Source organism: Tursiops truncatus, chromosome 3, assembly GCF_011762595.2.
Source record: "Tursiops truncatus isolate mTurTru1 chromosome 3, mTurTru1.mat.Y, whole genome shotgun sequence".
NCBI lineage: Eukaryota > Metazoa > Chordata > Mammalia > Artiodactyla > Delphinidae > Tursiops > Tursiops truncatus.
The window spans coordinates 125,684,816-125,710,333 of NC_047036.1; the positions used below are offsets into that span (position 1 = coordinate 125,684,816).

Genomic DNA, 25,518 nt, shown 5'->3' on the forward strand with positions numbered 1-25,518 from the left:
CACCTAACATCTCTGAGTCTCATTTCCTCACCTATAAAGGGAGATTCACAATATAGCACCTCCTCAAAACCTTCTGTGAGGCTTAATATAATAAATGTGAAGTTTTGTGCATCCAGAGATAAATATCCAGAAACTGTCAACTGTTGTCATTCTGCTTGTTTTGCAGCTTATAGGGAGTTGACAAAGTACTTTAACACCCATTGTTTTACTTGATCCCCTCCAGGACTCTGAGTGTGGGGCCATTAATTACCCTTGGAAAGGTGAGAACATCAATTAAGTGATTTGTCCCCAGAGGTAAGGGACAGCACCGGGATTAGAACCCAAGTGTTCTGATTCTGATATGGCTTGTGACTTTGGAAGTTCTGAATCTGGTGGGTGACAGAATCTGAGGCTCATCTCAGGTTAAGAAAGGGAGTTCCTTAAACGACTGTGAAGAAGTTCATGGGAAAGGGAAGAAAAGGAAGTTAACCATGCTGCTTCCTTCATCGGTTCTCTTCCACTCCCATCTACCCTATCGTCATCTGTGGGCCTCTGCAGGCAGTACAAGAGGAAAAGTGAACAAATTAACATATACTCTATATCGGATAGTGCCCAGTTCGTGGCAGATAATTAAATCAAGACTACCTGCTAGGAAGTGACTAGCAGGAAGTCGCTGAGGAAAGGGCGGTTGGGGGTTTAGCCTGAGACCTGAGAGACAAGTAGAAACCAGGTACTGGAACAAGTGTTCAGGTCCGGAAAGAGAACAAGCTTGGCAAGCAAAGGAGGCCAGGATGGGTAGGAGAGGGCTGAGGGAGGGAGAGATGCCACGTGAGGAGCGTGAGGCGTAATGGGCCGGGGCCCAGAGCATTCAGGGCTTCGGGGGCATAGGGAGAAATTTGATATTATCTGTAAATGTCAGGGAAAGCCACTGAGGATTTTAAACGAGGATTGGAATTGCATTTCATATTTATTTTTTCTTTTACATCTTAAAAAGAGCCTCTGGCTATTGGGAACTTTGGTGGAAAGTAAGTTACACTGGGGCAAGAGCCCCTCTAACTTTCTAGCAGACCTTTTCCCATTCAGGGCCTCCATTTATCTATCAATAAAGGAGGGTGGGTGGGAACGCGGGTCCTAAGGAATCGAAGATGAAGACGATACCCCTCGCAAACAAAGAGCAGTTTACAGCTCTCGTTAGATCATTTCCGCGTTTCCCTTGATACTGATTCCTCGCAATACCCTCGGGGCTAAGGCAGAGAACCAGCAATCTGCCTACTTCGAAGATGATTCATCGCCGTGCAAAGGTCAGGAGGAATCTCCGTAAGGGACGCGTGGCTCCTTCTGTACAGGGCAGCCAATCGCAAGGAGGAAAGCGGCCAGGGGGCAGCACCCTTGCCTGTCCTGGCCGCGTCATTGGCTGACAGCCGCGTCGTTCTTCCGCGGTGCCACGTGACTGTGCATACTGAACTTTCGCGGTTAGAGTCGCCTTCAGCACCTCCCCGCAGGTTCCTTCTCGCAGCTCCCCTGGGCCCCGCCTCCTCCAGGGGCCGGGCGATGGGCGGGCAAGGGGGCTGGGGGGTTAAAGGGAGGCCGGCCCGGGAGTGGGCTGCCTCTGCCCGCGTCACCCTATCCCCTCAGCCCCGCCGCGGCAGAGGACGCGCCTTGGATCCAGGTCGCACGGGGCGGCCCAGACTCCAGAGGTGAGGAGAGGGGAGGGACTCGAGACGCGGGGGAGACAGCGGTGCCGGCCTTCCCGTGGTCAGCGGGCCCCTCTTGGGGTCGTCCTCGCCTCTGACCCAGGTGTGGTGGGAGGAAGCGCGCACCAACGGTAGCCGCGGGCGGTCGTAGCTGGGCCGTGCGAGGTGGGTGTGCGTAGGAGTTGTTTCCTCTGTCGGCAGGGGCGGAGGCAGGGCCAGCGTCAAAGCCCCACTCCCCCAACCCGGGTGATCCCGACCCAACTCCGACGGCAGAGGGCTGCCCATCCTCCACCCAACACTTCGCGCCGGGTGCCCCGCTCCCCGCTGGTAACGGTGCGGCTCTTCCGCCAGAGTCCTCGTAGCGCCTTCTCGAACCCAGATATCTGGCAGCAGGACCAAGGAGATAAGAGCCGCCACCACCACCTTAGACTGATGGGGGAACTGAGGCTTGAGCAGGAGAGAGGACTTGATTACCTTGGTTTTTAAAACCACACACCTGGTTAAGTACAAATCAGGACCTTTAGTTTTTCAAGACTCATAGACTTAAGTTGCAATTCTTTCACTGGATAGATGGAGACACTGAAAGGACACAGAGGGACAGAGCGTTGCCGAAAATTACACAGCAAATCATTTGCAGAGCTAGGACTTGTACCCAGCTTTACCAAACTCATAGACTATTAGGCTGGGCCCTTCCTTGCACAGATTGGGGATCACGGTGAGTTAGACGCATTCAGGACTTAAACTCCTTTCTGGCACTCATTCTAGTACCTTTTTCCTCCTTGTCCCTGAGGCTTTTTGTGTGAAATCTGGAACTAATGTGAGATCCAGTATTGGGTTAAGCAGAAGTTCTTGTCTTTGAAAGTTGAGTCAAGAAGAAATGGAGGGGGCTTCCCTGGTGGCGCAGTGGTTGAGAGTCCGCCTGCCGATGCAGGGGACGCGGGTTCGTGCCCCGGTCCGGGATGATCCCACATGCCGCGGAGCGGCTGGGCCCGTGAGCCATGGCCGCTGAGCCTGCGCGTCCGGAGCCTGTGCTCCGCAACGGGAGAGGCCACAACAGTGAGAGGCCCGCGTACTGCAAAAAAAAAAAAAAAAAAAAAGAAGAAGAAATGGTGGGCCCAAAGCTGTTGGCAAGAAATAAGCCCCCTTTTTTTTTCTTCAGTAATCTCAAGGGACGGAGACTAGTAGTTGTCATTTACTGAGCAAATGCTATGTGCCAGGCGCTGTGCTAGGTACTTTACTTGGGTTAGTTTTAAAACAACAGTGCAAGTTGAGTAATGTTATCCCCATTTTACAGGTGAGAAATTAATGCTGAGTAAAATGAAAATTTTCAGTCAGTGCCATACAGCTGTTGAACAGTTTAGCTGGGATCTGAATAGAGATCTGTCTGACTCCAGGACATACCTAGTGATTCTCCAAATAGGCTCTCAGCCCACTGACTCAGAATCACCCAGGGAGCAGTCTTGGATCTCATCCCTGGATTTGTCTGAGAAGCTGCATTTTAACAGATCTTCATGTTTGATATCATTGTATTGTACTATAATTTGCTGCCTCCTGGAGGAAGATCTAGAGATGACCTATTCAGGGATTTGGCGACTAGATTAGATTCACTAGGGGTCATTTTATGCATTGATATTACTTTTAATGAGTATAAACCCCCAGGTAGATGATTGCCAGACTAATTTCTTTCTCTTTTTTTTAGTATTTTTTTTTTGGTTGGTTTGTTTTTATAAATTTATTTATTTATTTATTTTTGGCTGTGTTGGGTCTTTGGTGCTGTGGCAGGCTTTCTCTAGTTGAGGTGAGCGGGGGCTACTCTTTGTTGTGGTGCGCAGGCTCCTCATTGCTGTGGCTTCTCTTGTTGCGGAGCACGGGCTCTAGGTGTGCAGGCTTCAGTAGTTGTGGCACGTGGGCTCAGTAGTTGTGGCACGTGGGCTCAGTAGTTGTGGCTTGAGGGCTCTAGAGCATAGGCTCAGTAGTTGTGGCGCACGGGCTTAGTTGCTCTGCGGAATGTGGGATCTTCCCAGGCCAGGGCTTGAACCTGTGTCCCTTGCATTGGCAGGCAGATTCTTAACCACTGCGCCACCAGGGAAGCCCCAGACTAATTTCTTGACACAAACTTGGTTATGGTGTATGGAGGTGGAGGGGGAGGAGTAACTGATTTTTCTTCACCACATAGCTCTTTTTTTTTTAAGATTTTTTTAATATATATTTTAAAAATTTATTTATTTTTTTATTCTTTTTTTTTTTTTGGCTGCGTTGGGTCTTTGTTGCTGCGCGCGGGCGTTCTCTAGTTGCGGTGAGCAGGGGCTACTCTTCATTGCGGTGCACCGTCTTTTCACTGCGGTGGCTTCTCTCGTTGTGGAGCACGGGCTCTAGGCGCACAGGCTTCAGTAGTTGTGGCTCGCGGGCTCTAGAGCGCAGGTTCAGTAGTTGTGGCGCACGGACTTAGCTGCTCTGCGGCATGTGGGATCTTTCCTGACCAGGGCTCAAACGCATGTCTCCTGCATTGGCAGGCAGATTCTTTCTTTCTTTCTCTCCCTTCCTTCCTCCCTCCCTCCCTCCCTTCCTTGGGTCTTCGTTGCTGTGTGCGGGCTTTTCTCTAGTTGCAATGAGTGGGGGCTACTCTTTGCTGTGGTGCTGGACTTCTCATTGCAGTGGCTTCTCTTGTTGTGGAGCACGGACTCTAGGCACGTGGGCTTCAGTAGTTGTGGCATGCGGGCTCAGTAGTTGTGGCTCGCAGGTTCTAGAGCACAGGCTCAGTAGTTGTGGCACACGGGCTTAGTTTCTCCACAGCATGTGGGATCTTCCCAGACCAGGGATCGAACCTGTGTCCCCTGCATTGGCAGGTGGATTCTTAACCCCTGCGCCGCCAGGGAAGCCCTTTACCACATAGCTCTTAAACTGTTATTCGTCCGTTCCCTCAACAAATATTTGTTAAGCACTTATTGGGTGCTCTACATGTTTCAAGGTACTGGGGATAGAACTATGAACTGTATTAAATATTAAATTTAATAATAGGCTCAGAAATGAGGAGAGCACTTGGCCATAAAATTATTGCTTTGAACTAGCTCCTAAGAGCTCTTAGCAAGGAAATAAATTTGGGGGTCATGTGGTATTTTAGAAGAGATCTAAGCTTGGAAATTGGAAGATGAGGACTGAGAATCTGGTCCTACCAGTTGAGCAAGTGACTAAACTTTGATGTTTTTCATACTGGAGAATAGGAATTCATACTCTGATTCTCAGATTTACTGAGGAGGCAAGTGGGAGATGTAGATGAAATCTTTTTTAAAATTTTATTAAAATTTTTTTCTTTTTTTCTTTCTTTTTTTGGTTTTTTTATTTAGATGAAATCTTTTTGAAAGCAGTGAATTACTATGCAAGGAACTATTTAATTATTTTACCATGGTTTTACATTAAGCTATTTTCCTCTTGGGTATTTTATTATTTTGTCTTATATTGGGCTTTATACAAGAAAAAATATATCGTAGTGCTTTTACTACTGATATAAGCCTTGTGGTAGTTCTTCTTTTTGCATCACAGAAATAAATGGGCATTGTTAATCATTTGTGATAACTGGAAAACAAGGAATATTTTTTTGGCTTCATTATATTAACTTGAAACTTCACCTGTTTGTTCATTTCAATAAACATAGATCTGTAACCATACATAGCAAGTGGGAGGCATTGTGTTAGGTTCTGGGTTATGTAGACACGAGGATGACTTGGTGTCTGCCCTAAAGTGGTACTCTCATTTGAGACACATGTAAACTTGAGTGCTAAATAGCTATATGTCATGTGTTGGGGAAGCATAGCCTAAGAAGTTTCAGCCCCCTTCTCCTAGTCATTTGAGGTGGGACTTAAAAGATTAGAAAAAGGACCAAGATAGATGGAGATAGAAGGGAAAGACATCCCCAACTGAAGGAACGACATGAGCAAGGGTCCCAAAGGGCAAAGGATGCTTATTAGTATTTTCATGGACTGGTGATTGGAACACTGGTGCATGAAAAGAAGCAAGAGAAAGGCAGTTGCAGGCTCATTCACAGAGAGAAGACTATACTAAAGTTATTTGACTATATTTCAGTAGGAGGTGGAGAGCCATTGCAGATTTTTGAAGAGTGTATCCAAATGGTTTGATGCCATGTTGTTACAGAATGCTTCTTTTGAAGAAGAGGCATCATGGGATGGTGGTTAAAAACATTGGTTCAATTCAGTGTTTAAGGCTGAAGTATGTCATCAACTTTCAAATAGTTGAGGGAAAAAAAAACCCCAAACAAACCAACCTGAGTGTATGAAGAGTGCAGAAGTAGTGCAGATGTAGCAAAACATTAACAATTGGTATATTGTTAAATGGGTGGATTGTGAATAAGTGTTCCATGTATCATTCTTTCAACTTTTCTGAATATTTGAAAAGTTTCAAAATAAGCAGTCCAGAGTCAGAGAGTAGGTTTGAATCAGACAGGTCTTGATTCTCATCATGGTTCTACTACTTATAAGCTGTGTGAGTACTGGAAAATTATTTCTGAACTATATAGTCCACACCTATTCCAGCCTAGTTTAACTGGAATTTTCCACTTAGGAGAAGAGATTTTTTTTGGTAGATGACTTGTTCACATTAATATTAGGTTAATGCTAAGACTTCTCGGGACTTCCCTGGTGGTGCAGTGGTTTAAGAATCCGCCTGCCAATGCAGGGGACACAGGTTCGAGCCCTGGTCCGGGAAGATCCCACATGCTGCAGAGCAGTTAAGCCCGTGTACCACATCTACTGAGCCCGCCTGCCACACCTACTGAAGCCCGCGCGCCTAGAGCCTGTGCTCCGCAGCAAGAGAAACCACCGCAATGAGAAGCCTGTGTACCACAACGGAGAGCAGCCCCTTCTCGCTGCAACTAGAGAAAGCCTGCGCGCAGCAACAAAGACCCAGTGCAGCCAAAAAAAAAAAAAAAACTTCTGAAGTTTTCCGCAAACCTTAGATTGAGGTTATTTTATATAGTAGCTATTTATTCCCCTTCTCTGTCTTCTTTTGGATTATTTAGTATTTTCTGTAATTCCATTTTATCTCCATTGTTAATTAGCCATAACTCTTCGTTATTAATGGGATTGCATTAGAATTTATAGTATACATCTTTTTAAATATTTATTTATTTGTGGCTGTGTTGGGTATTCATTGCTGCGTGCAGGCTTTCTCTAGTTGCAGCGAGCAGAGGCTACTCTTCATTGTGGTGCGCGGGCTTCTCACTGTGGTGGCTTCTCTTGCGGAACACAGGCTCTAGGCACGTGGACTTCAGTAGTTGTGGCATGCAGGCTCAGTAGTTGTAGCTCACAGGCTCCGTAGTTGTAGTGCATGGGCTTAGTTGCTCCGTGGCATGTGGGATCTTTCCCGACCAGGGCTTGAACCCATGTCCCCTGCATTGGCAGGCGGATTCTTAACCACTGCACCACCAGGGAAGTCCCAATATAGTATGCATCTTTAACTATCACAGTTTGCCTTCAAGTGATATTATACCATTTCATGTATAGTGTAAGAACCTTGCAATACTATGCTTTCTCTCCTGGCTTTCTGTATGTTAAAATATATATATATAACATAACATTGGCCATTTTAACCGTTTTAAAGGTACAGTTCAGTAGCATTAAGTACATTCTCAATGTTTTGTAACTGTCACTACTATCTATTCCCAAAACTTGAAACAGCAACTCTATAACAATTAGGCAATAACTCTCCATTCCTCCCGGTCCCTGGTAACCTCTAATCTATTTTCTGTCTCTATAAATTTGCCTATTCTAGATATTTAATATAAGTGGAATTATATAATATTTGTCCTTTTGTGTCTGGCTTCTTTCACTCATCAGTGTTGTAGATGAAGAGTATCAGAACTTCATTTCTTTTATTTATTTATTTTAAAATATTTATTTATATATTTGGCTGCGTTGGGTCTTTAGTTGTGGCATGTGGGATCTTTTTTAGTTGCGGCATGTGGGATCTAGTTCCTTGACCAGGGATTGAACCCGGGCCCCCTGCATTGGGAGCATGGAGTCTTAACCACTGGACCACCAGGGAAATCCCTGAACTTCATTTCTTTCAAATGGCTAAATAATATTTCATTGTGTGGCTTAGACCATAATTTTTTTTCCATTCATCTGTTGACGGATACTTGGGTTGTTTCCACCTTTTGACTATTGTGAATAATACTGTTATGAACGTTTGTGTACAAGTATTTGTTTGATCCCTGTTTTCAGTTCTTTTGAGGGTATACCTAAGAGTGTAATTGCTGGGTCATATAGTAATTCCGTTTAACTGTTTGAGGAACTACCGAACTGTTTTCTACAGTGTTTGTACCGTTTTACATTCCCAGCGCAATGTATTAATTATCTTTCAAAAGTCAGTTAATTCTTTTTGAAAAAAAAATTTTTTTTGTTAACATAACTTTTAAAAACAGAAACCACTCTATGCATCAACAGAAGACTTATTAAGTGCCTCCTGGGTGCCCAGTTCTATGCAGGGTGTTGTGAGAGTTCACAAAAAGCATAAAATATCTCCTTGAATAATTTTTAATCTAGTTGGGAAGATAAAGCATACATTCATCTGACATTTATTGAGCATCTAAACAATGGGAATTCAGAGAAAAATGAGATTCTATTTATGTGCTGATGACCTATATACTCTTCCCCTCCCCATTTATTTTTTCAATTTTGGCTTCTCTCCTATGCTTGACACTCCCATTTCTAATTGCCTACTGGACATTCTCATTTGGATATCTAATAGAAATCTCAAACCTATGAAATATAAGTCAACCTTTTTGTTGCCTCTTATCTTTCCATTTCCTCCTCCATATTCTCATGCACTATCCTTTTGTGTGGTCCACCTAACAGAATTCATGTTAGACGTGTCCATCTCCTTTAAGCACCATCTTGTGTCTAATTGCACCACTGAAATGTCAAACCTCCATTCCTGCCCTGTCTTGGAATTTATGCCTTTGTCAGCCATAGTTTACAGGATGAAGTCCAGGCTGACAAGGGATTACATAAGAAACTGATCTTTCACTCGGTCTTTTCTTTTTTAATTTTATTTTTGGCTGCGTTGGGTCTTCATTGCTGCATGCAGGCTCTCTTTAGTTGCGGCGAGCGGGGGCTGCTCTTTGTTGCGGTGAGTGGGCTTCTCATTGCGGTGGCTTCTCTTGCTGCGGAGCACAGGCTCTAGGCACGCGGGCTTCAGTAGTTGCAGCATGCGGGCTCAGTAGTTGCCGCATGTGGGCTCAGTAGTTGCAGCACACGGGCTCTAGGGTGCAGGCTCAGTAGTTGTGGCGCACAGGCTTAGTTGCTCCACAGCAAGTGGGATCTTCCCAGACCAGGGATTGAACCCGTGTCCCCTGCATTGGCAGGTGGATTCTTAATTACTGCGCCACTAGGGAAGTCCCTCACTCCAGTCTTACCTCATGCAGTTTCACCCCAGGAATCTGGCAATCTAGGTGACTTCTTCCTGGGTCTTGGGTTTTCCTGGTACCCTTCACTTGCCTGAGTTTCCTTTCTTTTCTTACTTTGCAACTTCCACACATTGGCCTACAGCCTATTCCCTGCTCTCTCAGAGTATGCCAAACCTCTGTTATGGCACTTAGAATGTTATAGTTTATCTGTGTATAAATCTGTCTTAACCCACTGATTGTGGGTAGAAACTGGGTTTCTTATTCATTTTCGTAAGAATTTACTGATCTCCTACTATGTGCTGAGCATTGTTCTTGGTACTGGGGATACAGTAGATATGAGAAAGACTATAAATAATAGTTTTTTAAAAGTTTAAATACATAATATAATTTTCAAAAGTCTCTATGAAAATGCTGTGAAGAAAATAAAGCTAGATGAGGGTTTAGGGAATGATGGAGTGGCAGTATTATTTTATTTGGGATGGTCAAGGAAGGCCATTGTATGGAGAGGATATATAAGCTGAGGCATGAAGGATGAGAAAAGGCCTGCAGAGATCTGAGGGTGTGATTGTTCCAGGCAGAGAACTTGAGCAAGTGCAAAGACCCTAAGAAGGGAATCAACTTGCCATGTTCCAGGAACAGCAAGAAGGCCAGTAGGAAATGAGGGTGGAGAGGTGGGCAGGGTTCAGATGTTATAAGCTATTGGAGTAGCCCATGTGAGATCTGATGGTGGAGGGTAGTGAGAAGTGATTGGATTCCAGATACTCTGGGCAGTGGGGAGAGGATGGATATATTACTCAAGGTAGAGAAGACAGGACTTCCTGATGGACTGTATGTGGGAGTCGGGTGGGGATAAGGAAGAGAAATATTGACTGCTAGATTTGTAGTCTAGGTTCTGATGCATTGTGTCTAGCACAGTGGCTAGCTTACAGTAATAAGCAGGCCAGTACCCAGTCTCTAGGAGCTCACATAGAAAGTTAACCAATCCATCCTTGGAAGGCTTGTTGGCACTTCACAGAACAAAGATGGGTCTGAATTTTCATTTCTGGCGGGGGGCAGTCCTCTCACAGTATTAACTTCCTAGTCTAGGGCAAAGGAACAGTGGCCTGGGCTCCAGCTGTGCTGGTTGCAAGCACCTGTAAGTGGGATGGAGATGGATACAGAAGCCTTTGCTCATCCTTAACTTCCCGGGCCTTACAATGCTGTTATCTTCCCTGAACTTGTCTGACAACAGTGAGTTGGAGGATCAGATGGAATAGTGTAAATGGAGACTCTGTCTTGGTTTTACCTGTTTATGGTTTAGTTTTTTTTTTTCTAAAATAATCTTAGGGACTTCCCTGGTGGCGCAGTGGTTAAGAATCCACCTGCCAATGCAGGGGATACAGGTTCGATCCCTGTTCCGGGAAGATCCCACATGCCGCAGAGCAACTAAGCCCGTGCACCACAACTACTGAGCTTGCACTTTAGAGCCCACGAGCCACAACTACTGAAGCCTGCGCACCTAGAGCCTGTGCTCCACAGCAAGAGAAGTTACTACAATGAGAGAAACCCGCGCACCTCAATGAAGTGTAGCCCCCGCTCGCCGCAACTAGAGAAAGCCCGCGTGCAGCAACGAAGACCCAGTGCAGCCAAAAATAAATAAATAAAAATAAAAAAATTTATAAAAATAAAAAAAAATCTTAAACTAATTTTTATTCATAAAGGGCAAAAAAGGAAAATATTACTTGCTTGCTTGAAAAAGAATTGAATAGCATAACAGACCAGAAGATGTAATATGATAATTATTGTCAAATGAGTGATACAGTAAGTGATTTTCTCGAAAACCTTCAGCGCCTATGCACTGTCTGCAGGTGAAAGTCTGCCTTTCTTAACCTGGCATAAAAGCCTTCCAGAATCTCCCCTAGGTACCTTTGCCACTTTCTCTCTCATTGATCTCCCATATGCATCTGGTGCTCTAAACGTATCATACTATTTCTCATTCTTTCCCTCCAACCCCAGAACTATTGCTAGTTGTGTTTTCTTTTCCCTCATCCATTTTCCAAGTCCTTCCCTCATTCTTTCATCTCCGACCCAGACTTCAGATCCCAGGTGAGATATGTTGTTCCCAGGAAGCCTTTCTAAACTGCTCTGTCTCTTGCAGATTTCTTCCCTGCTTAGATGCTCCGATCCTAGTAGTTGGCAGCTTCAGTTTTATTTAGCAGTGAGTTGTGGCATACATACACAGAGCAGAGCATGAATATGGAATCGTTATGTTTCAGAGACAGACTTTACCAATCTCTGAACACTGTTGCCTTCCAAAAAGGCATTTCGGTTTCACAAATTGCAAAACTGTTTCATATGCACTATTGGTTAAAATTATATGCTGTAATTACTTACCAAAAGTAGACATTGTTTCTTTTATATCTGCAAAATTTCCAAAAGAAGTTGGCTGACCACTGTCAGGCTTACATAGAAGGGATATCCCTCTCTTTTAGTTCAGTTCTCTTAGACTCTCAGTAATTCACACGGGAAACAGTGCCAGTGCTGCTGTTTAGTCACCCGGATAAGACAGCTTTCTAAGTAGTCACACTGCATGTGCCTAATTAAAGAAGAAAGTACAGAAATGTTTTTCCTTTTTGTGTTGCCTGAACTGCCATTATACTTTAATATATGAATATGTAAATGTATTTTTCAAATGTTTTGTTGATTTTTTCCTCCAGTTCCTGCAACGTAATGTGGAAGGTTCAAGTGTTTTCTTCTTGAACCTTTCTCTTCTTCACTCTCAATTACCAGTGTTGATAAAGGGAGAAACTACCCTAGATGATACAGGAGAATCCTATTTTACTGAATTTCATGGAATATGTAGTATGTATTCCAACTTTATGAAAATGGGAGTCTGGCTATAGACTGTATTTCAAGGATAAACACTGTAACTTCATTTTTCATGAAGCAATTGGTGAGTACTGTAATTGAAAGCAGTAACAGGCTTGGGGGAATGAGAGGATTTTTGTGCAAAAAGGGATACTTGAAAAATTTGTTCCAGAGTAGATATTTCCACCTGAAAATAAATATTGCTTTGCATCCTACTTTTTCTGTATTTCAGTTATTTGGTTAGCAAATATTTTCATTTCTATTTTCGAAAGCATGTACTTGGACACTTCAGGGGATACAAAGATGAAACAGAATAGAGCTTGCTCTCAAGGAGCTTAATTTATATGGAGGTCATACCTACACTTTAGTTTAAGATAATTTTTAATGTAGTTTTATATTGTTTGGGGTTTTAAAGTAGCCTTGAAAAAAGGGAAAAAAGTAGTTTTGAGGAGAATTTTAGGGAGTGACTAGGATCAATAAAAGACTATAGATGGTTTTTGGATTCAGACTTATGGCTAAATCATTTCCACTTCTAGGACTGTTTGTGAGTGAATACCTAATTTTTTGAGAGCTGGAGATGGAAAAGGACTATGGCCATGAGTATAGAGAAAGGAGAGTTGGGCACAAGTTTGTAGATGTCAGTGCCAGGTCATTTTGGGTAGCAGGTAGGTGAAACTGGGATGTGTAGGATAACTGAATTTCAAAGTGTTTAGAAGTACCTGAAGTTAGAGAAAGCTAATTAGGTAGGTGATAGGAATAGTAACATGCTCAAAAAAAGAGCTATTCTTGGAGTCTTAAAATCTGGATTTTATTATCTGGCTCAGTCACTTACACAAGCTAAATGAATAACTAAATTGGTCAAGACACTTCACTTTATTATGGTCTATCTATATCTTTATATTTAATGTGGGTTTCTTATAGACAGCATATAGTTGGGTCTTATTTTGTAATCTTATCTGGCAATCTGTTTAATTGGCATGTTTAGACTATTCACATTTTTAAAATATTTTATTTTTGGCTGCGTTGGGTTTTTGTTGCTGTGCAGGGGCTTTCTCTAGTTGCGGTGAGCAGGGGCTACTCTTTGTTGCAGTGCATGGGCTTCTCATTGCGGTGGCTTCTCTTGTTGCGGAGCACGGGCTCTAGGCACGCAGGTTTCAGTAGTTGCAGCACACGGGCTTCAGTAGTTGTGGCTCGTGGGCTCTAGAGCGCAGGCTCGGTAGTTGCGGCGCACGGGCTTAGTTGCTCCCTGGCATGTGGGATCTTCCCGGACCAGGGATCGAACCCATGTCCCCTGCATTGGCAGGCGAATTCCCAACCACTGCACCACCAGGGAAGCCTTGACTATTCACATTTAATGTGGTTTTTTTTTTATATGTTTGGATTAAATTCTACCATTTTGCTAGCTGTTTTCAATGTGTTCTATCTGTTTTGGGTCTCATTCTTCTTTTGGGTTAATTGAGAATTTTTTATGATTCTATTTTGTCTCCACAATTAGCTTATTATTTATATCTTAAAAAATTTATTGGTTACCCTTGAGTTTACAATGTACATCTTTAATCAGAGCCTACCTTCAAATAGTATTATATTACTTCATATATAGTATAAGACCTTACAATTCTTAATTCCCCCTACCATTCTTTGTGCTCTTGTTTTGTGCATTTTATTTTGCATGTGCTGTAAAAATGCATTTCTATTTTTGCGTTAGTTATTTTTTTTAGAGCAATTAAAGATTTTTTTAGTTAAAAATAAATATTGTTTTCATTTGTTCCATTTCTTAGACTTTATTTGTTGTGTACTGTGTAGACCTGAGTTTTTGTCTGGTGTGTGTGTGTGTGTGTGTGTGTGTGTGTGTGTGTGTGTGTGTAGTAGTGCTGGTCTGCTGGCAATAAATTCTCTTAGTGTTGGTCTGAGAAAGTTTTTATTTCTTCTTCATCTTTCAAAAAATATTTTCTCTGGGGATGGAATTCTGGGTTGACAGTTATATTTCTGTGATAAAGGTATCACTCCATCTTCTGGCTTGTATGGTTTCCAATAAGAAGTCTGCTGTAATTCATATCTTTGTTCCTGTGTATGTAGTGTGTTTTTTCTTTTTTTTCCTTTGGCTGTCTTTAGAATTTTATCTTTGTCTTTTGTTTTCAGCAGTTTGAATATGATATGTGTAGGTGTGTGGTGCTGTGTTGTTTGGTTTGGCTTTGTATTTGTCCTTCTTGGTATTCTCAGAGATTCTTGGATCTATAGTTTGGTATCTGTCATTAATTTTGGAAAATTCTTGGCTATTATGTCTTCAAATATTCCTTCCACCCATTCTCTGTCTTCTCTTTTTGGGATTCTAATTATGCATAAGTTAGTTTGTTTAATACATCCCACAGCTCTTGGATTTTCTCTTAAATTATTATTTTTCATTTTTTTTTTAAATTCTGTTTTTCTGTTTTAGTTTGGGTAATGTCTGTCGACCTATCTTCAATTTCATTGATTCTCTCTTTGGCTCTGTCAGGTTTGATGGTCCTGTCAGAGGCATTCTTTATCTCTGTTACCACGTTTTTCACTTTTAGTATTACATTTCAGTTCTTTCTTACAGTTTCCATCATCCTGTTGCACTTTCTAGTACTAATTTTTATCTTTTTACTTTCCAGCTAGCTGCCATATAGGGCGAGATTTGAATTTTGTTAGTTTTTTCTTATGCCTCTTTTAGGTTTGGAAAAGCGTTTTGGCCCAGAACTCACTAAGAACTATTCCAAAATAGAAGGACATAAGGAATGCACTCAGACTAGCTTGGCCTGAAAGTAGGAAGTGAGAAGAGAGTTATAGACCAGTTGCACTGAGGAATGAAGAGCTGCTGTGTGTATTCACCAATCTGATTGACTTTCCCAGGGTAAGTGGTCATCTAAATCTGTTCTTTTCTTCCTTATCTATTTAACAAGACCATCAATGTAACTACTGTTTTACTCTTGTTCAGTGGGATGACCAGCTATAGCCCTTTTGTCCTAAACAAAATTAATGTGTTACTTTTACAAATATTGTGTTCTTGAATGGGTCATGGGTCCTGGATTATGGCATCTTGGCAACATTAGGCTTATAGAACCTCACAAGGGCCTATCTTTCTGTCAGTTCTGAGGCAGGAAACTACCCGAGTCCTTTGTCTAATATATTTTATCTCTTATTGGCCACAGTCATAAATTTGTTTATTCATTTATTATTTCCTTCATTCAAATATTTTGTAAGCCTGCTATCTCAGAGTTACCGTACATTGTTGATGATTACAATGATGAACAAGATGTCCTTTCCTCCAGGACCTGGAGAGACTCTTCCTTAACTAATACAAAAGTATGATTAGTACTGTAATGGAGGCGTGAAGTGCTATGGGACACAGATTCATTTGGGCTGGGGTCAGTGCTTTGAAGAAGAGAGAGCATTTTAACTGGGTTTTAAAAATGATTGGGGTCTTGATAGAGAGTTGGATGGCCATTCTAAGCTAAGCAAACAGCCAACGCAAAGCCACTGATTTGTGAAGTGTTTGGCAGTTTACACTCTGTTCCTCTGAAGGTCTGTTTCTTTTTCCTTCTCTTTTACTCTTATTACAAGACTTATTTTTTGTTGTCCCTCCTCTCTTTTTGCTTATTTTTACCTTCTTTGTTTTCCTGTAGTTCTTAGCGGTAGGTCTTATGGCTGTAGTTTTATAGTTTAGGACCCGGAGATGCAGTATCACCTGGATCTCCTCCTAGTTGAAGTGTTGGGCAACATTATTCCTCTATTCAGCTCATGTTTTAGAGTGTATACTTAGGATAGTAAAGCGAATCTTTCTTTGCATGAATAGATCCTGCCCTTAGGGCAGATATGACTCTATACTAGAACAAAGTAGAATAGAACAAAAGCTTTCAGAGATCAGACGCTTGCCGCATCAGCCTACTGCATGCTGTTGATGTTTCTTTCCTTCAGCAGTCTCTTATCAGCTTCTCTCTTTTCTTTCCTACCAAACCAGAGCATGTTGTTCAAAGACACAAATGCATTCTGTGCTAGTTTTTTTTTTTTTTCTCAAAACATACCTTTACTCTGTCACTCACATTTTCTTTCTGTTTATTTTCAACAACTAGTAGGTTATCTTAAAAAGGACCCACCCCCTGAAAAAACAAAAACAAAAAAACCATCTTCCTTGTTTCAGGGACTTTTGCAGGTAAGGTAGGTGTCAAGGTTTGAGACCAGATCCTCTTTTGCAGTATTCATGGGCGTGAAAAATCTGAAAATAAGACTGTTAGTAGCATATAGAAAGGAGGAGACAGGCTACCCCAGTACTGTTTCTCGAGAAAAAAATTTCAGGGGGAGCCAGGCAGAGATGGAGAAGAATCCTTGATAGTTTATACTTTTGGGAAGTCCTGTACTCAGTGACTTATTTGCTTTAACTTGGTCTGATTCTTTTTTCCTGGATCAAGACAAATGAGGCTCAACTAAGGAAAGTGAATATAAGATACTACCCCCAAGTGAACTCCTCTTAACTCTCATGAATGACAAGTAGGACTGTTAAAATGTGTGAGTACTGAGAATTACTTAATCAGTTAACCCTCGTATTTTCTCTGGGGTAGGAGGCTGAAACATCTATCTCCAGAAATGTCTTTGAAAAATAAAGAGCAAGATGACCAATACAGTCCTCCATCTAGGATCCATCTGGAGCATGAAGAGGAATCACATAATGACTTCCAGCAATTTGAGACCAATGATCAATGCAGACCTCATGCTAGGATCCATTTGGAGCCTCAAGAGAAACCGGATACTAACTTCAAGCAATTTGTCATCAAAAAACTAGAGAAGAGTTGCCAGTGCAATTCAACCAAAGCCAGAAATATCATTTTCGGCTTCCTTCCTGTTTTGCAGTGGCTCCCAAAATATAATCTGAAGAAAAACATTTTAGGAGATGTGATGTCTGGCTTGATTGTGGGCATCTTATTGGTGCCCCAATCCATTGCTTATTCTCTCCTGGCTGGCCAAGAACCTGTCTATGGTCTGTACACATCTTTTTTTGCCAGCTTCATTTATTTCCTACTGGGTACCTCCCGTCACATTTCTGTGGGCATTTTTGGAGTACTGTGCCTTATGATTGGTGAAGTAGTTGACCGAGAGCTATACAAAGCTGGCTACGACACTGCCCATGTTACTTCTTCTTTAGGAGTGGTTTCAAATGAGAGCACATTATTAAGCCAGCCATCAGGCAAGATATGTGACAAAAGTTGCTATGCAATTATAGTTGGCAGCACTGTAACCTTTATGGCTGGAGTTTATCAGGTAAGAAACAGTGGAATAAGTGGTTGTTTCTGGCAAAAGAAATCACTATGCATGAAGTCTCAGATCTGTAAGGGAACTTAGCAATCATAATAATTAAAGCTGTCTTTTATTGAATGCTCAGGATATGGAAGAGGTAGAGCCAAAATTTAAACCCTGGTTTGACTCCACAGGTAAGAGAAGGCTGCTTCTATTTTCTCAACCCTAGGCAGCCTCTTAACCAATGAATTTCAGTCAGCCAGAATTCAGTTATTTGATTGTAAAAATTCAGACCAGAAAGGGACCTCAGACCACCTAGTACAACTTCTTAATTTTGTATGTCGAGAACTATCAGATTTGCTTGAAGTTATTTGTGGTTGGTTATTGGCGGAGTCAGCACTAACAGGGAAGAGGGCAACAGAATGGGGGTTGGGAGAGGAAGAGTGCAAGAGTTTTTCAAACTACAGATGACTTCCCCCCTTGTTCTAGAATTGCTGCTCTAATGAGTGACTCTCACTAAAGATAGTAGTTTTCCTGGACTGCTGGGAAGGGAAGAAGTTGGGGACCACTATTTCATGCTATCAGCCAGGAGAAGGATTAGAAATGAAATTCTTTTGGGTCTCCCATAGAATCCACTAATCTGCCATTTTCATCATGCCTCTGCCTTTTGGCATTCAGGAGTCAGTGCCAACATTAAACCTCTTCTCTGTTACAGACATGTGGAACCAATGTAGGAGGGGGAAGAGTAGCTCACTTTACTAGGTGCTTGGATAGAAGGAGAGGGAGAAGGGGCTGGTGTGCAGAAGAGTTGTGCTCCTCAGAGTTCATTTGTGCTTTTTTGTTAGTATGCCTCACCAAGAATGAGGAATGGTGCAATAGAATTCTGAGGAATTATTGGGAAGAGAAAAAAGAAAGAAAGAAAATGTTATGTCTTTGAGGATATAGAATTAACATGGGAGGCAGTATGGCATAAGCACATATGCATTGGATGAAAATAGTCTCTCAGTTTGAAGTTAGATTAAAGAATTCTATAATAATTTTTAAAGTGTGATTCTATTTTGATGTGAATCTAGTTTTCTGTTTTATCAGTTAAAACTTTACTTTTACGGTAATGATATGTAATTTAAAGAAAAATGCATGTTTTTTAAATTAGAATTTTTCCAACTTGTGTTTTTATGATTTCTCATGGATCCTTGAGAAATTTTTTTCTTTTTCAAAGCGATCTGAACCTTATTCAAGTTTAAGAAACATTGTGCAAGAAGGTAGGAATCCTAAGCTCTTGTCTGGGCTAGTCAGTAAGGGCAAGTTGCTTAGCCCTCTGAGTGTCAGTAAAATGAGACCTCTCTTTGTAAAATGAGAGGATTGATAAATGATTGTGTTTTTTTTCTAGCTCTGACATTCTGTGGTGCTCTGATGGTATGTCTCCACACAAAGAAATACCAGGGGAATACAGGATTTAGAAGCTCTTTTCCATTTATATTTAACACTTGTATATCCTTCCTTCCAGGTAGCGATGGGCTTCTTTCAAGTGGGCTTTGTTTCAGTCTACCTCTCAGATGCCTTGCTGAGTGGATTTGTCACTGGTGCCTCCTTCACAGTTCTTACATCTCAGGCCAAGTATCTCCTTGGACTCAGCCTTCCTCGGAGTAGTGGCGTGGGATCACTCATCACTACTTGGATACATATCTTCAGAAACATCCATAAGACCAATATCTGTGATCTCATCACCAGCCTTTTGTGCCTTTTGGTTCTTTTGCCAACCAAAGAACTCAATGAGCGCCTCAAGTCCAAACTTAAGGCACCTATTCCTACTGAACTCTTTGTTGTTGTGGCAGCCACATTAGCCTCTCATTTTGGAAAACTAAATGAGAAATACAATACCAGTATTGCTGGACATATTCCCACTGGGTTTTTGCCACCCAAAGCACCGGACTGGAACTTAATTCCTAATGTGGCTGTAGACGCAATAGCTATTTCTATCATTGGGTTCGCTATTACTGTATCACTTTCTGAGATGTTTGCCAAGAAACATGGCTACACAGTCAAAGCTAATCAGGAAATGTATGCCATCGGCTTTTGCAATATCATTCCTTCCTTCTTCCACTGCTTTGCTACTAGTGCAGCTCTTGCAAAGACATTGGTTAAAGAATCCACAGGCTGTCAAAGTCAGCTTTCTGGTGTGGTGACAGCTCTGGTTCTTTTGTTGGTCCTCTTGGTAATAGCTCCTTTATTCTATTCCCTTCAGAAAAGTGTCCTTGGTGTGATCACTATTGTGAATCTCCGGGGAGCCCTACGTAAATTTAAGGATCTGCCGGAGATGTGGAGGATTAGCAGAATGGATACAGTTATCTGGTTTGTTACTATGCTGTCCTCTGCACTGATAAGTACTGAAATAGGCCTGCTCGTTGGGGTTTGTTTTTCTCTGTTTTGTGTCATCCTCCGCACTCAGAAGCCAAAGACTTCATTGCTTGGTGTGGTGGAAGAGTCTGAAATCTTTGAATCCATGTCTGCCTACAAGAACCTTCGGGCTAAGCCAGGCATCAAGATTTTCCGCTTTGTAGCCCCTCTCTACTACATAAACAAAGAATATTTTAAATCTTCCTTATACAAAAAAACTCTCAACCCAGTCTTAGTAAAGGCAGCTCAGAAGAAGGCAGTAAAGAGAAAGATCAAAAAGGAAACAGCACCTCTCAGTGGAATCCGGGATGAAGTTTCAGTGCAACTTTCCCATGATCCCTTAGAGTTCCATACCATAGTGGTTGACTGTAGTGCAATACAATTTTTAGATACAGCAGGGATCCATACACTGAAAGAAGTTCGCAGAGATTATGAAGCCATTGGCATCCAGGTTCTGCTGGCTCAGTGCAATCCCTCTGTGAGGGATTCCCTGGCCCGGGGAGAGTACTGCAAAAAGGAAGAAGAAAACCTTCTGTTTTATAGTGTATATGAAGCAATGACTTTTGCAGAAGACTCTCAAAATCGGAAAGATATATATGTTCCCAATGGTCTGAGTTTTTCCAGTGATTGATTGAGAAAGTAAATAGAAGGAAGAACACTGTCTAGCCCCAGAGGTTAAAATTTCAAGTTTTTTAACATTTTATACTGTGGAACTGGAAATTGTTGCACACTAGAAATTTTAACCTTTTGGCTCGACAGAATTCTTCCTTTGAAAGTGGTGGCCTTTGTAGATACACGGATGCAGCAGAGCTTTTAGTTAGGCAGAATCAAAAAGAAGAAAATACTGTGCTTTTAAACTTTCTTGCAAATATGAGTATTCTTGGAATTAAATAAATATCTATTGAATTGAACTGTAAAGTAGCCCCAAAACTTAATTACCATCTTGTTTTAGGAGATTTGCATCTGGACTGTTCCTTCTCCAGGAGGTAAAGGGATAAAGTTGGCATTTACATGAGAAGTGCTGGAGCCTGTTCGGCATGGCTCTTTGGAGAGGGAGTAGAAAGGAAGTAGGGAGAGAATGTTGTGTGTGCTCTCCTAACAGCAGGTCAAGAGGCTTCTGGGGTAACGGTAGTACCTAGACAAGCTTGTTCTCACTTGTAATTCTCTATTCCCTGTCTTTGCCCCCCAGATGGCAGTCGGATCTCTGGCTTTTAATAAGAAAGCACCATTCCTCTCGGGCACAGTCTTATCAGGAGTCTCATGGCTGAGCAGGTTTGTGAAATCCTACCAGCCAGCCCCATATTATACAGAATGCTCTTGGTGATACATTTGATGTTTTTAGTCAGCCTTTTTGTTTAGGGTAAGTAGGTAAGAAAAGAGCTCTTCATAATCGGCCAACATAATGAGAATCCTCTGTCTCTTCTGTGATCCCTATCTGTCCCTGTTTCTGAGTATTTCTCTACCATTAAGCTCTGTTTTAACTTTCAGTCATTTAGTGTGTTTCCCATGGAATCTGTCCTAAACTGCTATGTCTGATTACCAGTGAGTGACAAGTTTGCCAGATAAAAGGCAAAATGCTGACTCAGCAATTTTATGTAGCCTTTTAAATGAGCTTGAGGCAAACTGTTCAGGACAAATTACAAAAAGGAATGATTGACAGCTTCCCTTAAGACTGTTTATTTAGCAGTGAATTTTTTTTTCTTTCTCATTGTATTTTAGCAAGGGTCAGCTGGGAATTGACAGTCTTTCTCATATTTGAGAAGCTGCTGTTCATCTTTACTCTGCAAGAAGAATTTATTATAACCAATGGAAAAGAATTCATAGAAGTGATAAGAGTGCTTCCAAAAGAACATCAATAATTGTAGATGTTTTAGTGAAACAAAGCTAATGCTTACTGCCATGTACCCTATTGATGTACAATAAATATTGATGACAGTGACAGCATTTAACTCTTTAGGCCACCTCAAACTATTATGTAAGAGAATTTAGAAGCATCACATTTATACAACCTAAGTTCTGTGGGTGTATTATTTATGATAGCTGGTCACAGGTTTTGGCCCAGAAATACTTCCTTTTGAAAAGCAAGTATGTCTGACATTGAAAGCTTATAGTTCTGTATCTGTACTTTTAAGGGCGTGGAAAAAAACACACAGGTTTTCCAAAGTTAGGACTAGTTGATGTGAAATTGAAACATTTAGCACACCATTTTAAACAAACAAGATAAAAATTGCAAAAGTGAAAAACCATTTTTAACCCACTCCTACATTCTAAACAGTTTAAATATTTATAAGAAGCAAAGCCTATGTGTAGGGCATCTATTGGAGTGGAAGACTTTGAACCATCTTTCTTGTTGGCTCCATAAACTGCAAGTGTTGCTTTTCTTTTGGTAGAGCTCTGCCCATCAGTTTACATGAAAAATGCCTTTCTGTTATTAAAACAAAGCAATTTCTTAGCTAGATTTCTGTCTTTGAGGTGACTGACAGCATGATTAAATGTAATAGTGTTCTGAGTTTTAACATCCTTTTAGAACTTAAGTCTAGAATTTCAGAAATGTTAACTGCTGTTTGTATTTGTGTCTTTTGCTTATTGTTTGTAGCCAGTATTTGCTGTTTCTCTCCAGTCTTATGAATAGTAATAGTAAAATCAGAGTGTCTTGGTTGTCATTTGTTTCTAACCCCTCTTGTACCTCCACAAGCCAGGTTTGAATCCAGATCATTGTAGATATCCAGTGCCATGTGACAGAGTAATGAGTACATGTTCAAGACGACTCTATAATTTAGCAAACCCTAACACAGCAAAAAAACCCCACAAAAAACCATAGAATTTGGAAAATCTCTTAAAAGAACAGAGTAACAGGGTTTGTCTTTTACGTGCCATTTCTGTCCATAACGTGGATATAAGCAATTCTGGAACTTTATGCAGTTAGCAGATTCTTGAATTGTGTTCTGGTTTGTTCTTCTGCCACCTACCCAAACAAACAAGAGATTCTGCTCTTGAAAGCCATTTGTAAAAATATTTAAGGTATCACTAGAATTTAAATCTTACCTTCTCTGCCTGGTTTGAAGTCTGCCTATACTTACATGTTCAGATTTTTTGATTGCTGGTATTTAAAGGAATCAAACCTGAAACCAAAATCTAATTCACCAATGAAACTAACATTTTTCGTTTGCTTTCTTACTCAAGGGTTTGGACTTTAATTCATTAGGTGATATTTTACACACTTTAATGATACGAAGATATCATGCTTACTCTAAACTTTAGAGTCTAAATGAAGCATATTTGCATTGCTTATTGATAAATATACAAAATTCTGAATATCTTAAATTGGTCGTTTAATTGAAATATGTGTACACTCTTGATGGTTAAAACAACCAGAGGGGTGGAGTGGGCCAGTGCACTGAGAGACTAAGGGTAACATTCAAGAGACAGATGAAGGGAATAGACCATTGAAAAGACTATCTCTGACCAAACAAGGGATAAAAGAGAGGGACTCAGTTGACTAGGATCCAATCCCTGGTTAGCCACGCACAACAGTAGGAAGACCAGGATTAAGAGCCTCACCTTAGTTTGAAAGCAAGCTCAGAACTGGATTCTGCTTCCAGAAGGGGAGGGCACAGATTCACCAAAGCTGAAAGAGCTGGTAGCCAAGGTTGGGGCCAAAGACCAGGTTGACCTACTCCAGAGCACTAGACTGAGTGACTGTAGCCTCTGATGGTAGTAAAATTGACAGATGCCTAGTTGACTTTTTTTTTTTTTTTTAAAGAAGGATCAAAGGAAAACACAATTTGGATAGTCTGACTTAGCTTTTAAACGTTAGTAGACTGAAGCCAAAATTTGTTGGTAAATTTACAGCATGGTAAATGGTGATCTTTGAACTGTGTCAGGGTGTCAGATGAGTTCATTAGGCTATTCTAATGCTAATGACCACATTTTAACAAGAACAGTAATTCTCTGCGTGGGTATTCTCTTAGTAATTTGTCATTTAAGATCACACAGTCTGGGTGTTAGCCCGGATCTTAATATAAAAGTAAGAAAAGTGTTACAGTGAATTTCTTGGGAACTTAAATTGAGCCTAGAAGTTATTATGATAAATTCAAGCTTTGTGATCCTTATTAATGTTCTTAATGAATTGTTTTCCTCTGTGTGTTGCTATAGATGAGCCATAACATCAATGTAGACAATACCTCAAATACTTCCGGAGGACCTATGCAGGAGTCTAGGGCCCTGGGCCAGGTGCTGGGACTACAGTACTAAATCCAGTAGGTGGGCTCTATGCTAACTCTTTTAGTAACACATGGCGACACTTGGAGGTGCTTTATGGAGGGGCTAAGCTGAGCTTGGACTGAGGTCTGAGCAGGAGGCAGGCAGTTGAGGCGAACAAGGACGCCCCTGGTCTGTTCAAGGAATGATTGTACAGTGACAAGGTAAGAATCCTACCGATAGGATTTAGACTTTGCTTAATTTTTCTGTTCTTTAATGTTTCTCTTTTTTTCTTCTACTGTTTTATCTGTTCTAGTGATGCCTTATTTGAAATTGGGCTTTAAGAACTGCAAAAAGGAAGAAATTGGATCTAGAAGGCTTTTAGGCTCTGAACTAATTTGGCTTTTTTTTTTTTTTTTTTTTGGTGTAAGGATTTTAGATAATCATGAGTGGAATCATTCATTTGAGTGCTAATAACAAGAATGAAAATTATAATGCAATAGGCCAAAATAATATACCAGCTAGTTTGTTATCATAGCCTATTATTAAAGTAAAATACTGTAAGTATACAATTTTAGGGTTTTTTTTTTTTGAATGTTAGTAGCTTTAGAAATGGAGAATTTAGATGTAGGAGTGGGAGAAATTTATTTTTATAAGGTTATTTTTATCCTGACAAGGACTATTTTTTAAAAAAGGGTTTTGCACCTGAAATTTTAAAGTAAACATGTTAAATACAGTTATACCAAATAGTGGAGTTTTTGGCATGTATTTTATTTTTCTCCTAGTGATATAAAATAGGAAGGAGATATTGAATTATGAAAACTGGAATGATGAAGGACACTAAATGCTTTTATGGGAGCTACCATGTTTGTAAATCTATGCTGGAACATTGTATAACCTTTCTTGGATTTGAATTATGGCTCCGAAATTGGCCAAATAATTATAATCTTCTTAAAAATACCAATGACAGAATTTCTAACTGAAGGTTTTCACTTGGCAAACAGACAAGCAGCCTTAGCCAGAAAGGATTTTTAGCTGCAGTTTTAAGAAACTTATTTTAGGGAAGTTCTTTTCCCACACCCCATTCCCCATCCCTAAAATAAGTTACTTGGAATGAAACTGCTCTTGCCTTTTCAATTCAAATCAGTTGGGAAGTTACTGTTTGAGTTCTGATGCTGCCATGATTTCTCAAAAATTAGTGTGAACAAACCAGTCTGTATAAAACGCTACCGTTTTTGGTCTCCTCTGCAATTTTGTATACAAATCAAGACAATATCAGGGTGAGAGGTGAATGAACTTAAAATCTCAGTCTTGTTTATTCACTAAAAAAGTATACTGCCTTTTTTTTTTTTTACAATTTATTCAAGGCTAATGACTTTGGGGAATATGTTTCATACCATGTATATCTTTTTAAATTAAAGCAAGTGCCTTGATGCTATTCCACATAAATCTTGCTTAACCCTCTATGGGATGAGGATGAGTTATTGATGGATTACAGTCTACTGCAGGAGAGGGGGAATTGGTTAATAGCAGATCCTTTTCATCTGGGATCTATTTGTGATTGTTTATTATATAAGATCCTATATGTGTTGTGATCTAGAGGTGTCATTTCATTTGTCTGCTAATAAATTGTTATGCTAATAAAATACTACTGTGTATAAATTATTCAAGTGTAAGGGGGCAGGGTTTCTAACTAAGGAACACATTCAGGTCACCAGTGAGCTTTACAAT

General features: G+C 40.9%; 1 protein-coding gene across 3 annotated transcripts; it reads left to right on the top strand.

Annotated features, from left to right (window-relative positions):
- The first annotated feature begins 1,446 nt into the window (after window positions 1-1,446).
- On the top strand, window positions 1,447-25,435 carry SLC26A2 (solute carrier family 26 member 2). Of its 3 annotated transcripts, XM_019924712.3 has the most exons (5): window positions 1,543-1,676; window positions 2,244-2,388; window positions 14,633-14,812; window positions 16,518-17,214; window positions 18,698-25,435. In XM_019924712.3, exons 4-5 carry the CDS (start codon window positions 16,543-16,545, stop codon window positions 20,216-20,218), a joined length of 2,193 nt encoding a protein of 730 aa, XP_019780271.1. In that variant the 5' UTR covers window positions 1,543-1,676; window positions 2,244-2,388; window positions 14,633-14,812; window positions 16,518-16,542; the 3' UTR covers window positions 20,219-25,435. The 3 variants fall into 3 exon arrangements, with proteins under 3 accessions (XP_073658787.1, XP_004317004.1, XP_019780271.1); XM_004316956.4 differs by lacking the exon at window positions 2,244-2,388 and having other exon boundaries at window positions 1,539-1,676; XM_073802686.1 differs by lacking the exons at window positions 2,244-2,388; window positions 14,633-14,812 and having other exon boundaries at window positions 1,447-1,676.
- The last annotated feature ends 83 nt before the right edge of the window (window positions 25,436-25,518 follow it).

Excerpts from the sequence above, each read along its gene's own strand:
- SLC26A2 (XM_073802686.1), top strand. The coding sequence starts at position 1,531 with ATGGGCGGGCAAGGGGGCTGGGGGGTTAAAGGGAGGCCGGCCCGGGAG. Across the intron at positions 1,677-16,517 it reads GGGCGGCCCAGACTCCAGAG|GAGGCTGAAACATCTATCTC; the intron begins GTGAGGAGAGGG and ends TCTCTGGGGTAG. Across the intron at positions 17,215-18,697 it reads TTATGGCTGGAGTTTATCAG|GTAGCGATGGGCTTCTTTCA; the intron begins GTAAGAAACAGT and ends CCTTCCTTCCAG.